Here is a 13,876-nt window from a genome sequence, read left to right as displayed (position 1 = left end):
CCACAGGGCGGGAGGACTGGGAGCGCGGCGCCCCCCCCCTACAGGGCGGGAGGACTGGGAGCGCGGCGCCCCCCCCTACAGGGCGGGTGGACTGGGCGCCCGGCGCCCCCCCCCCCCCCACAGGACGGGAGGTGGGAGCGCGGCGCCTCCCCGAATCCCTGCCCGGGGGAACAGAGGTAAAAGGGAACAGGGTGCAGAGACGTCCTGTATAAATGGATGCGTTCTTTATTGTCATTAGCAGACCATTAGTTGCCAGTTTGTAAATTACAGTATGATGATCATTTGGCACAGACAGACATTTAATAAAATGAAATAAAATGTCACCAGTCCTGACCCCGGGGGCCTGGAGGGGAGAGGTCCCCTTTTCACCCGCACGGACACTGCCTGGGCCGCTCCAGCTGATCGACGCTCGTCCCCCCTCCCGCCGGGACCTGTTCCTCCCCCCTACCCGTCACTGGTCCCCACTGCTCCACCCCTCCTCACCGCAGTCACTCGGGCTTGCCCTTGCCCTGCCGCCAACGGGAGTTGAGGTGAACCAGCCGCCTGTAGTTGAGGACGAAGAGCAGGAGGTTGAGCGCGTAGGTGGTCACGCAGACGAGGCACAGGTCGCGCAAGAGGAAGAGCAGCACGTAGGCGAGGTAGAGCGAGCCGGCCAGAGAGAGCAGGGAGGTGAGCAGTAGGACCACGGCAGCCGTCGCGCTCGCCGTCAGACCTGTTGGTGGAGGGGGGTGGGTTCGGGGAGGGAGACAGAGATCGCAGATGCTCAGAGAGCTGCAAAACCAGGGTCCCCTCTCCCTCGGGGGGAGATCTGTACACTGACCGGTGTCCCTCAGCCCCTCTCCCTCGGGGGGAGATCTGTACACTGACCGGTGTCCCTCAGCCCCTCTCCCTCAGGGGGAGATCTGTACACTGACCGGTGTCCCTCAGCCCCTCTCCCTCGGGGGGAGATCTGTACACTGACCGGTGTCCCTCAGCCCCTCTCCCTCGGGGGGAGATCTGTACACTGACCGGTGTCCCTCAGCCCCTCTCCCTCGGGGGGAGATCTGTACACTGACCGGTGTCCCTCAGCCCCTCTCCCTCGGGGGGAGATCTGTACACTGACCGGTGTCCCTCAGCCCCTCTCCCTCGGGGGGAGATCTGTACACTGACCGGCGTCTCTCAGTCCCTCTCCCTCGGGGGGAGATCTGTACACTGACCGGTGTCCCTCAGCCCCTCTCCCTCGGGGGGAGATCTGTACACTGACCAGTGTCCCTCAGCCCCTCTCCCTCGGGGGGAGATCTGTACACTGACCAGTGACTATCCCCTCCCCGGATCCCCCCCCCTCCCCCCGCCGTCCGGAGGTGATCCCCATGGGGACACTCACTGAGCAGCAACTGTAGGACGTAGAACAGGAGCCCGTACACACTGTTAGGTTGGTTGAAGACACTGTCCTGCCCAAGGATCCCACCGAGCAGTCCAAAACCTCGCCCCCACCTGCAAGAGACGGAGACAGGGAGGTCACTGGTGGGGATGGGGGGGGGGGGGGGGGGACACATCTGGCTGGGCGAGGTCTCCACTTCCCTCCGCCTCACAATCTGCCTCTCCTCTCGCCTGATCTGTCACCCACCCTCCTCCCTCTGCTCCGCCCTCCTTGTCCCCCAACTCTCCCTCCTCCCTCCCCTCTCTCCCCCAAACTCCTCCCCCCCCCTCTGCCCCATCCCGTCCCTTCCCCCCACTCTCCGTCCTCCCCCATCCTCCCAATCCCTTACCCCCTTCTCCCCAACTCCCCCTCCTCCCCCCACTGCCCCATCCTCCCTGTCCCTTCCCCCCCTCCTGCCACCCTTCCTTCTCTCCCCACCCCCCCTCCCTTCTCTCCCTCCTCCCTCCCTCCCCCCCCCCCTGCCACCCCCTTACACGCCCCCACCCCCTCAGAGCGGCGCAGGGAGCCCAAGACTGACGGGCCGGCGCGGAGGGGGTCCGACTGCTGGGGTAGGGTCCAGCGGGGGAGAGACGGGGAGCAGGGAGGCGAGGGGGCAGGAGGGAGCTGTCGGGAGCAGCGTGCCGGTCCCCGCCCCCTCCTCCTCCACCACCAGCCAGAGGTGGTGTCGTGAAACAAATTCCGGTCTCAGAAGGTGAGGACTCTGACCACAGCCTTAAGAGATAAATGAGTTATCTACCAAAGGGTAACGGGAATAACACACACACGCGCACACACGCAGTTGATAGCGAGTGTGGGAAAATCACAATGGGGGTAAAATACACACACACACACACACACACACACAACAAACTGGGTACATCAAGGAAAAAACACCCGCCACCCTTTGACGCAGTGCAGGCATGGCTCTACGCTACTAGGGCCACTAAGATGCTCCTAACCCTTTAACAGTGCACACCTCACCAACGATTTCATAAAATCATAGAACAAGTACAGCACAATACAGGCCCTTCAGCCCACAATGTTGTGCTGACCTTTAAACCTCGCCTGAGCCTATCTAACCCTTTCCTCCCACATATCCCTCTATTTCAAATTCCTCCGTATGCTTATTCAGTAATCTCTTGAACTTGACTAATATACCTGCCTCCACCAGCGCCCCAGGCAGCACATTCCATGCACCAACCACTCTCTGGGTGAAAAACCTCCCTCTGATATCTCCCTTGAACTTCCCACCCATTACTTTAAAGCCGTGCCCTCTTGTATTGAGCATTGGTGCCCTGGGAAAGAGGCGCTGGCTGTCTATCTATTCCTCTTAATATTTTGTACACCTCTATCACGTCTCCCCTCATCCTCCTCCTCTCCAAAGAGTAAAGCCCGAGCTCCCTTAGTCTCTCCTCATAATGCATCCTCTCCAATCCAGGCAGCATCCTGGTAAATCTCCTCTGCACCCTTTCCAACGCTCCCACATCCTTCCTATAATGAGGCGACCAGAACTGGACACAGTTATGTACAATTTAAGTTAACTTCAGTTGGTCAACTTGCGTTTGTCCTCATCTTGCAACGAGGAAAAGCTAATTTTCACGGCATTTATACCTCAGGGATTCTTATGACAACAGTGAACTTGAACCTATTCTGGCCTGCTTTCAATGTCGTCCAGCGCCGTTTCACAGTGCTCAGCCTGGAGTGATGCAGGGTCAATCCCTTGGAGCAAGAGAGACAAGAGAGACAAGAGAGACAAGAGAGACAAGAGAGACAGAGAACGTGTGGCACTAGTGCTGGAGGGCGGTGGGGGGGTGTTCCCAGCCCAGGTAATTTATAAAGGCCAATGGTCAGGTGTGCACTGATGGGTGGGGTGGGGCCAAACCTTGATTGGCAGTGGTGTGTCTTCCGACCGGGTAGGGGACAGTGTTGTCACGTGATAGGCACGACCCTCCACAATACAGGTGGGGGTGGGGATGGACGACGGGGCCACAGCAGGGGAGGGGAACGGGGGGGGTGGAAAAGAGCGTGGTGGTGGTCAGAAGAGGCCAGCTGCTTGGGGAAGGGGTCACATCAGACCCGGCTCTGCTTTGTACAGTGTACGGGCACAGAGACAGGCCCTTCGGCCCAACCGGTCCCTGCCAGCCCAGGTCCCCCAGTCCCACCTCCCCGCGTTTGGCCCCTGTCCCTCTGAACCTTCCCCGTCCACGGACCTGTCCCAGTGTCTGTTAAACGTTGTTAATGTCCCTGCCTCACCCACTCCCTCCGACAGCTCGTTCCACGTACGGACCACCCTCTGGGTGAAGAAGTTGCCCCTCGGGTCCCCTATTAAATCTCTTTCCCCTCTCACCTTAAACCTGTGCCCTCTAGTTCTTGATTCCCCGACCCTGGGGGGAAAGACTGTGCGCATTCACCCTATCAATGCCCCTCGTGGGTTTATACACCTCTGTAAGGTCCCCCCTCACGCTCCAGGGAATAAAGTCCCAACCTGCCTGACCTCTCTCCGTAACTCAGTCCCTCAAGTCCCAGCAACATCCTGAACCGTTGAACGTGGATCTTCAGGCTCCTGCACCTCCTCCCTGATGGGATTAACGAGGAGAGGGCACATCCCGGGTGGTGAGGGTCCTCGGTGATGGATGCCGCCTTCTTGAGGCACCGATGTCCTTGGTGGCGGGGAGGGTTGTGCCCGTGATGGAGCTGGCTGAGTCTACAACTCTCTGTGGCCACCTGCGTGTCGGAGCCTCCGTACCAGGCGGTGACGCAGACCGCTCTCCGCCGTACATCTGTAGAGATCTGTGAGAGTCTTTGGTGATGTCCAGAATCTCCTCAAACTCCTAACGAGGCAGAGCCGCTGGCATGCCTTCTTGGTGATTGCGTCAATGTGTTGGGCCCGGGATAGATCCTCGGAGATGTCGGTGCCCAGGAACTTGAAGCTGCTCACCCTTCCCATCGCTGACCCCTCAGTGAGGACTGGTGTGTGTTCTCCTGACCTCCGCGTCCTGAAGTCCGCAGTCAATCCCTCGGTCTCGCTGACGCTGAGCGCGAGGTTGTTGTTGGGACACCGCTCGACCGGCCGATCTATCTCGCTCCTGTACGTCTCCTCGTCGCCGTCTGAGATTCTGCCAACAACAGCGGTGTCACCGGCAGATTTAGAGATGGCGTTTGAGCTGTGCCCAGCCACACAGTCACGAGTGTAGAGACAGCAGAGCAGTGGGCTAAGCACCCATCCTTGAGGTGCACCTGCAGTGATTGTCAGCGAGGAGGAGATGTTACTCCCGATCCACACAGACTGGTCTCCCGAGAAGGAAGGCGAGGATCCAGTTGCGGAGGAAATACCCCTCTCCATTATTGTCACTGTGGCATTTTGATTTGCATTACAATCTGTACACCATTGCATTGCTTAGTACTCATTGTTGTATTTGGAATTGGTTTATTATTGTCACTTGTACCGAGGTCCAGTGAAAAACTTGTCTTGCAAACCGCTCGTACAGGTCAATTCACTACACAGTGCTTGAGGTAGTACAGGGTAAAACAGTAACAGAACGCAGAGTAAAGTGTCTCAGCTACAGAGAAAGTGCAGTACAATAAGGTGCAAGGTCACAACAAGGTAGATCCTGAGGTCAGAGTCCATCTCATCGTATAAGGGAACCGTTCAATAGTCTTATCACCGTGGGGTAGAAGCTGTCCTTGAGCCTGGTGGGACGTGCCCTCAGGTCAGATAGATCTCAGAGCGGGAGGGAAGGGTCAGATAGATCTCAGAGCGGGATAAAATGTCAGCACAACATTGTGGGCCGAAGAGCCTGTACTGTGCTGTGATGTTCTATGTTCTATGTGTACAGACGGCATCCAAAATAAAGTTTTTCACTGGACCTCGGTACAAGTGACAATAATAAACCAATTTCCCAACTTGTCAAGTGGGGGTGGGGGGGTGGGGGGGTGGGGGGGGGGAGGGAAGGGAGGAGGGAGAGCGAGGCTGAATGAAAAGCCTCAAGTGTGGTCATCGAACAAGAGGTCCGTTCAGTAGTCTGATAACAGCAGGACAGAAGCTGTCCTTCAGGCGCTTCGTGTTCTAAAGCTTTCGTATCCTCTGGTTAATTGGTTTATTATTGTCACGGGTATTTAGAAACAGTGAAAAACTTTGTTCTGCATGCCATCCATACAGATCACTTCATCACATCGGTACATCGAAGTAGTACAGAGTAAAACAGTAACAGAGTGCAGAGTAAAGTGTCCCAGCTACAGAGAAAGTGCAGTGCAGGCAGACAATAAGGTGCAAGGGCCACGACGAGGTAGATCGTGAGGTTGAGAGTCCATGTCATCATATTCAATAGTCTTATAACAGCGGGGTAGAAGCTGTCCTTGAGCCTGGAGGTACGTGCTTTCAGGCTTTTGCCCAACGGGACAGGGAGAAGTGTCGTGGACACAGCCCAGCGCGTCATGGAAACCAGCCTCCCCTCCGCGGACTCCTGTCTACACTTCCTGCTGCCTCGGGAAAGCAGCCGACAAAATCAGAGACCCCCACCCACCCCAGACATTCTCTCTTCTCCCGCCCCCCCTCCCGTCGGGGCAGAAGATACGACAGCCTGAAAGCACGTCCCCCCATCTTAATCCATCGGTTCTTCTCAATCCAAATTTTGTCCTATTATTAATGAGAGCCTTTAGGCATATTGATACCATTCTCTGGAGCTCTTTTGCCAAAACGCTTCACCTCTATAACTGTTCCAGCATCTTCAAAAACATTCTTCATCCATGTCTGACTGTGCTTTCAATTTTCTTTGATTATTTCTCTTAATCGCCTTGTCCATTTTATATAATTTTGCTCCTCAAAACTTTACACTAAACGTGTTATATAAATGCAAGTATGTATTGATAGCCATTTAAATTTATATCCATAGTTGTTATTATTAGCTGAGCAGAAAAAATAGATAATGGTTGACTTTATAAAGGGGAAAATGAATAACAAAGCTAAAATCTCCATCAAAGTAGCTTCATTTGTTTGTACTAAATGGCCAGTGAAATATTATTTACTGAAATTACTCACTGCTCTATTTTTCTTCTACCTTGAAGATGATAAATGAAACTGCGCAACACAAAACATTACCATTCTTTTATTTCAATACTCAGGCTCAAGGACAGCTTCTACCCCATTGTTACAAGACCATTAAACGATAAGATGGACTCTTGACCTCACGATCTCCCTCGTCGTGGCCCTTGCACCTTATTGTCTGCCTGCACTGCACTCTCTCTGTAGCTGGGACACTTTATTCTGCCACATACACACACACAAAAGTTGCTGGAGGAACTCAGCAGGTCAGGCAGCATCCGTGGAGGGAAATGAACAGTTGACGTTTCCAGTCAAAGGCCCTTCATTGGGGTGTGAATTGGAATTGGTTTATTATTGTCACTTGTACCGAGGTACAGGGAAAAACTTGTCTTGCATACTGATCATACAGGTCAATTCATTACACGGTGCATCAAGGTAGTACAGGGTAAAACAATAACAAAACGCAGAGTAAAGTGTCCCAGCGACAGAGAAAGTGCAGTGCAGGCAGACAAAAAAAGCGCCTGCTGTGTCTGGCTCTGAACTATAAAACACCACCATTCAGCGTCCACAGACTATCCTTCTGGGTGAGGCAGTGCTTCACCTGTGAATCCGAAGGTGTCATTTATTGTGTCCGGTGCTCCCGGAGACCCCGACGCAGATCGAGGGGAGGAACCGCTCCGCCCCGTCCGCCGCAACAGCTGGGACCTCCCGGTGGCCGCCCACTTCAATCCCACATCCCCCTCCCCGCACCGACACGTCCGTCCACGACCTCTTCTACTGCCACGTCGAGGCCAGACGCAGGTTGGAGGAACACCACCTCGCGGTCGGCCTTGGGAGTCTCCAACCTGACGGCCTCGACGTCGATTCCTCTAACTTAAGGTAACCCCATCCCTTATTCCTACGGCTCCCTCCCCCCCCGCCTGCCCATCTCCTCCACTCCCCTCCCCTCCCCTATCCTTTATTGGGGCAGGCATGGTAGTGTAGTGGTGACCGTAATGCTATTACAGCACCAGCGACCCGGGCCGCTGTCTGTAAGGAGTTTGTACTGTTACATACCAGCAACAAAAGAAACACACAGAGTCATGTATAAGTGTTAAAACTAATTTATTAATAACTACTTATGATGATAAGAAAAATGTTAGAACATTAGAAGTAAAAATGTTAAATCTTAAACATTAACCCCAAAACTAAACTCGAAGTTGTGTGTGCGGCAAATTCCCAAACTCCAAGTCCAGGAATAGTTCTCAGAGTTCAGTTCAGCAAGCCGTAAGGTGAAACGTGAGCAAAGGCTTCTGCAGAACCACCGTCGACTGAAGACAAAATGTAGAGCGAGAGAACAGAGACATTACCAAATCCAAATGTTCGACGGTGGAACCCAAACGACACCTCAGTGTCTACTCAGCAGTGACCACTCCACTGCTTTATTCCCAAGTATCTGCCACCCCAAGAGGCACTCGAATCGTGGTCGTCCACTCAAATACCTGCTTCCTTCTACAGGTTAACGACAAAGTGGACTCCACTGCTTTATTCCAAAAATCCACACGTGGATTGTAATGATGGACACTGTTACCGTTTCTCATCCATTGATACGGAGACTAGCAGGCTGGTGCTCGCTCTCTCTCTCTCCTGACTTTGACTGCTCCAAAAACGTCATCATGTCCTTTACCTCCTGTTGTTGTCGTAATCACACCACACACACACGCACACAAAACTGTACTATGTCTTAAAGGGACATTCACCCATAGTAACTTAACCCGTAACAGTACGTTCTCGCCCCGTGTCTGTGTGGGTTTCCTCCGGGTGCTCCGGTTTCCTCCCACGTTCCAAAGACATATGGGTTAGGAAGTTGTGGGCGAACTATGTTGGCACCGGAAGCGTGGCGACACTTGCAGGCTGCCCCCAGAACACTCGACGCAAAAGATGCATTTCACTGTGTGTTTCGGTGTACGTCTGACTGATAAAGATATCTTATAGTTTTGGACTCCCCCTACCCTGGGGAAAAGACTGTTCCCGTCCACTTTATCTATGCCTCTCATTGTTGTATGAATTTCTATAAGGTCGCCCCTCATTCTCCTACGTTCCAAGGGATAAAGGCCTCACCTGGCCGACCTCTCCCAAAAACTCAGGCGCTCTGGTCCTGGCAACATCCTCGTAAATCTCTTCTGCACCCTTTCCAGCTTAACCACATCTTGCTGCAGCTTCCGTGACCCTCTGGGTGAAGAAGTTGCCCCTCGGGTCCCCTATTAAGTCTCTTTCCCCTCTCACCTTCAACCTGTGGTTCTTGATTCCCCAACCCTGGGGGGGGAAAAGACTGTGCACATTCACCCTATCAATGCCCCTCGTGGGTTTATACACCTCTGTAAGGTCATCCCTCCTACGCTCCAGGGAATAAAGTCCCAACCTGCCCAACCTCTCTCCGTAACTCAGTCCCTCGAGTCCCGGCAACATCCTCATAAATCTCCCTCTGCGCCTCTTTCCCAGCTCGACTGCACCTTCCCCACAGCAGGGCGGCCAGAACTGAACGCAGTAACTCCAAGTGCGACCTCACCGACGTCCTGTACAACTGCAACGTCACCTCTCGACTCCTGTACTCGGTGCCCTGACCGGTGAAGGCCAGCGTGCCGAACGCCTTCTTCACCGCCCCTGTCTACCTGTGACCCCACTTTCAGGGACCCCACTCTCTGATTGAAGAAGTTCCCCCTAAACCTTTCCCCTTTCACCCTAAAGCCAGGTCCTCTCGTACTTATCTCTCCTAATCTAGGTGGACAGAGCCTACTCGCATTAACTCTGTCTACGCCCCTCATCATTTTGTAAACCTCTATCAAATCTCCCCTCATTCTTCTGCGCTCCAAGGAATAAAGTCCTAACCTGTTCAGTCTTTCCCTGTAACTCAACTCCTGAAGACCCGGCAACATTCTAGTAAATCTCCTCTGCACTCTTTCAATCTTACTGACATCCTTCCTATAGTTCGGCGACCAGAACTGCACCCAATACTCCAAATTTGGCCTCACCAGTGTCTTATACAACCTCACCATAACATCCCAACTCCTATACTCGGTACTTTGATTTATGAATGCCAGGATGCCAAAAGCCACCTTTACAACCCTGTCTACCTGAGACGCTCACCAGCGCCTCTACTTCCTCAGGAGGCTAAAGAGATTTGGTTTGTCCCCTTTAACTCTCACCAACTTTTACCAATGCACCACAGAAAGCATCCTATCCGGATGTATCCCGGCTCGGGACGGCAACTGCTCTGCCCAGGACCGCAAGAAACAGCAGAGAGTTGTGGACACAGCCCAGCGCGTCACGGACACCAGCCTCCCCTCCGCGGACTCTGTCTTTACCTCTCGCTGCCTCGGTGAAGCAGCCGGAATAATCAAAGACCCCACCCACCCGGGACATTCTCTCTCCTCTTCCGTCGGGTAGAAGATACAGGAGCCTGAGGGCACGTCCCACCAGGCTCAAGGACAGCTTCTACCCCACGGTGATAGGACTATTGAACGGTTCCCTTACACGATGAGATGGACTCTGACCTCACGATCTACCTTGTTGTGACCTTGCACCTTATCGCACTGCACTCTCTCTGTAGCTGGGACACCTTACTCTGTACTGTTATTGTTTTTACCTGTACCACCTCGATGCACCCTCTACCACCTCGGTGCACCCTCTACTAACCCACCGTAACTGCACTGTGCAATGAATTGACCTGTACGATCAGTTTGCAGGACAAGTTTTTCACCAGACCTCGCTACAAGTGACAATAATAAACCAACACCCTGGTGCATCTGACTCTGATATCAAATCCTGCCACAATTAGCAGATTTGCTAATAATAATTTAAAGGAAGAAGAAAAAAAGAACACGTCCCAAGCAAATGCAGAAAGGATGCAAACTTTTGCATTTAAATCATATCTCTAGGTTGTTTTTAAAGAAAGTATTTCTTTAAAAAAGAAAATTATTCTAGTCCAATTCACCTGCTGTGCCCGCTCAACCTAACTTGAAACAGGCTTGGTGGGGACTCAAAAGGCAACGTGGCTCAACCTGGTGGAGGGGCGGAACGCCGTCATCCAATCACGGGGCGCGGCCGCGGAACAGACAGCCGCCCGGACCAATAGCCTGCAACGGGGGCGGCGTCGACGGATTTGATCGACGGCGCCGCATCCAATGGGAAGCCGGCGGAGGGGAAGGGAGGGGCGGGGCGGCGGCACGGGCGAGCAGACGGCACCGAACCTCCCCCCCCAACCAATCAGAGGGGAGGAGGGACGGGTGCGGACCAATCGGTGGGCGGGCAGCGTTAACGGGCAGGTGGGGCGGCCAATCGGGACGCGGGCGGCGATCTGACGGGCAGGCAGTCGGGCCAATCGGCGGGTGGGACGGTCCACCGCTTACCGGGAGGTGAAGACCCTGGAGCAGCTGATGGAGTCGCTGAGGTCGCACATGGCGCGGTAGGTCGTGTCCCGCTCCTTCGACGTCTCCACATGGTAGGCGTAGACCGACAGGGCCAGCCCCAGGCCGCACGCCAGCCAGCGGACGACCGCGTCCCGCCTCGGCGGCCCCGCCGTCGCCATCTCGGTAACCAGGCGCCACGTCAGCGCCGCCCTGCGCTCCTATTGGCTGGAGGGTCGGCGTGCGCGGCCGTCACTGGCCTTCTGGGAGATGTAGTTTCGACGTCATTGACGGCCGGCTGCTCCCATTGGCTGGAGGGGCTGCGGGCTCCGCCTCCCGTCCCGCCCCCCCACCCCGCTCGCTCGCAAAGGCTGATGGATGTTGTAGTCCAGAGCAGCCTCCTGGGTCACAGAACCATAGAGCAGTGCAGGCCCTTCGGCCCACAATGTTGGGAGTGTGTGAGGGGGCGGTGCGGGGGGAGCCTCACCCTGTGTGTCTGACCCCAGGAGTGTGTGACGGGATGGTGCGGGGGGAGCCTCACCCTGTGTCCGACCCTGGGAGTGTGTGACGGGACGGTGCGGGGGGAGCCTCACCCTGTGTCTGACCCCGGGAGTGTGTGACGGGATGGTGCGGGGGGAGCCTCACCCTGTGTCTGACCCCGGGAGTGTGTGACGGGACGGTGCGGAGGGAGCCTCACCCTGTGTGTCTGACCCCGGGAGTGTGTGACGGGACGGTGCGGGGGGAGCCTCACCCTGTGTCCGACCCCGGGAGTGTGTGACGGGACGGTGCGGGGGGAGCCTCACCCTGTGTCCGACCCTGGGAGTGTGTGACGGGACGGTGCGGGGGGAGCCTCACCCTGTGTCTGACCCCGGGAGTGTGTGACGGGACGGTGCGGGTGGAGCCTCACCCTGTCCGACCCCGGGAGTGTGTGACGGGACGGTGTGGAGGGAGCTTCACCCTGTGTCTGACCCCGGGAGTGTGTGACGGGACGGTGCGGGGGGAGCCTCACCCTGTGTGTCTGACCCCGGGAGTGTGTGACGGGACGGTGCGGGGGGAGCCTCACCCTGTGTGTCTGACCCCGGGAGTGTGTGACGGGACGGTGCGGGGGGAGCCTCACCCTGTGTGTCTGACCCCGGGAGTGTGTGACGGGACGGTGCGGGGGGAGCCTCACCCTGTGTGTCTGACCCCGGGAGTGTGTGACGGGACGGTGCGGGGGGAGCCTCACCCTGTGTCCGACCCCGGGAGTGTGTGACGGGACGGTGCGGGGGGAGCCTCACCCTGTGTCCGACCCTGGGAGTGTGTGACGGGACGGTGCGGGGGGAGCCTCACCCTGTGTCTGACCCCGGGAGTGTGTGACGGGACGGTGCGGGTGGAGCCTCACCCTGTCCGACCCCGGGAGTGTGTGACGGGACGGTGTGGAGGGAGCTTCACCCTGTGTCTGACCCCGGGAGTGTGTGACGGGACGGTGCGGGGGGAGCCTCACCCTGTGTGTCTGACCCCGGGAGTGTGTGACGGGACGGTGCGGGGGGAGCCTCACCCTGTGTGTCTGACCCCGGGAGTGTGTGACGGGACGGTGCGGGGGGAGCCTCACCCTGTGTGTCTGACCCCGGGAGTGTGTGACGGGACGGTGCGGGGGGAGCCTCACCCTGTGTGTCTGACCCCGGGAGTGTGCGACGGGATGGTGCGGGGGGAGCCTCACCCTGTGTCTGACCCCGGGAGTGTGTGACGGGACGGTGCGGGGGGAGCCTCACCCTGTGTCCGACCCTGGGAGTGTGCGGAGGGAGCCTCACCCTGTGTCGGACCCCGGGACTGTGCGGAGGGAGCCTCACCCTGTGTCTGACCCCAGGAGTGTGCGACGGGACGGTGCGGAGGGAGCCTCACCCTGTGTCTGACCCCGGGAGTGTGTGACGGGACGGTGCGGGGGGAGCCTCACCCTGTGTGTCTGACCCCGGGAGTGTGTGACGGGACGGTGCGGGGGGAGCTTCACCCTGTGTCTGACCCCGGGACTGTGCGGAGGGAGCCTCACCCTGTGTCCGACCCCGGGGGTGTGTGACGGGACGGTGCGGAGGGAGCCTGACCCTGTGCCCGACCCCGGGAGTGTGTGACGGGACAGTGCGGGGGGAGCCTCACCCTGTGTCTGACCCCGGGACTGTGCGGAGGGAGCCTCACCCTGTGTCGGACCCCGGGAGTGTGTGACGGGACAGTGCGGGGGGAGCCTCACCCTGTGTCGGACCCCGGGAGTGTGTGACGGGATGGTGCGGAGGGGGCTTCACCCTGTGTGTCTGACCCCGGGAGTGTGTGACGGGACGGTGCGGGGGGAGCCTGACCCGTCATGCCCACGAGCGGTTCCTGCGGTTTTATTACCCTGGCAGTTCACGGCCCAGATCCTCTCCGCGGTGTTTGTCTGCCAGACGTCCACCAGACCTGCGGTGTGGATGACCAGATTGACGCCACGCGCCGCCTCAGTGACACTTCCTGCGTCAGCAATGTCCCCCTGGATCAACTTCACCTGCAACGCCTCTGGAAGGAAAGGACGGAACAAACTGAGGCCGAGGGTAAAACCCTGGCAGGGAGACTCAGTCGGAAACCATAGAACCATAGAGCACAATACAGGCCCTTCGGCCCACAATGTTGTGCCGACCTTTAAACCTCGCCTAAGACTATCTAACCCCTTCCTCCCACATATCCCTCTATCTTAAATTCCTCCGTATGCCTATCTAACAACCTCTTGAATCTGACCAATGTACCTGCCCCCACCACCGCCCCAGGCAGCGCATTCCACGCCCCAACCACCCTCTGGGTGAAAAACCTCCCTCTGATATCTCCCTTGAACTTCTCACCCATTACTTTAAAGCCGTGCCCTCTTGTATTGAGCATCGGTGCCCTGGGAAGGAGGCGCTGGCTGTCCACTCTATCTATTCCTCTTAATGTTTTGTACACCTCTATCATGCCTCTCATAATTTTATGAGCCACCAAAGGTTTCCAGCAGACCGGAGTGCTTCTTTCACCAAGTCGCTCTCAGTGCCAATTCCTTGGGACACCCATAAGGTA

At 56.6% G+C, this 13,876-nt stretch overlaps 1 protein-coding gene across 1 annotated transcript; it reads right to left on the bottom strand.

The window, feature by feature from the left end:
* Positions 1-205: 205 nt before the first annotated feature.
* LOC127567277 (vitamin K epoxide reductase complex subunit 1-like protein 1) lies at positions 206-11,042 on the bottom strand. Its single transcript, XM_052009961.1, has 3 exons — positions 10,829-11,042; positions 1,364-1,473; positions 206-712 (listed from the first exon to the last, which is right to left on the bottom strand). The coding sequence occupies exons 1-3, from the start codon at positions 11,005-11,007 to the stop codon at positions 489-491; spliced, it is 513 nt and encodes a 170-aa protein (XP_051865921.1). The 5' UTR covers positions 11,008-11,042; the 3' UTR covers positions 206-488.
* Between the last annotated feature and the right edge of the window lie 2,834 nt (positions 11,043-13,876).

Source organism: Pristis pectinata, unplaced genomic scaffold (genome assembly GCF_009764475.1).
Source record: "Pristis pectinata isolate sPriPec2 unplaced genomic scaffold, sPriPec2.1.pri scaffold_88_arrow_ctg1, whole genome shotgun sequence".
Classification (NCBI taxonomy): Eukaryota; Metazoa; Chordata; class Chondrichthyes; order Rhinopristiformes; family Pristidae; genus Pristis; species Pristis pectinata.
This window is presented reverse-complemented; position numbering and strand designations above follow the sequence as displayed.

Excerpts from the sequence above, each read along its gene's own strand:
- LOC127567277 (XM_052009961.1), bottom strand. The coding sequence starts at position 11,007 with ATGGCGACGGCGGGGCCGCCGAGGCGGGACGCGGTCGTCCGCTGGCTG. Across the intron at positions 1,474-10,828 it reads TCCAGGGTCTTCACCTCCCG|GTGGGGGCGAGGTTTTGGAC; the intron begins GTAAGCGGTGGA and ends CGTCTCTTGCAG. Across the intron at positions 713-1,363 it reads CGTCCTACAGTTGCTGCTCA|GTCTGACGGCGAGCGCGACG; the intron begins GTGAGTGTCCCC and ends CTCCACCAACAG.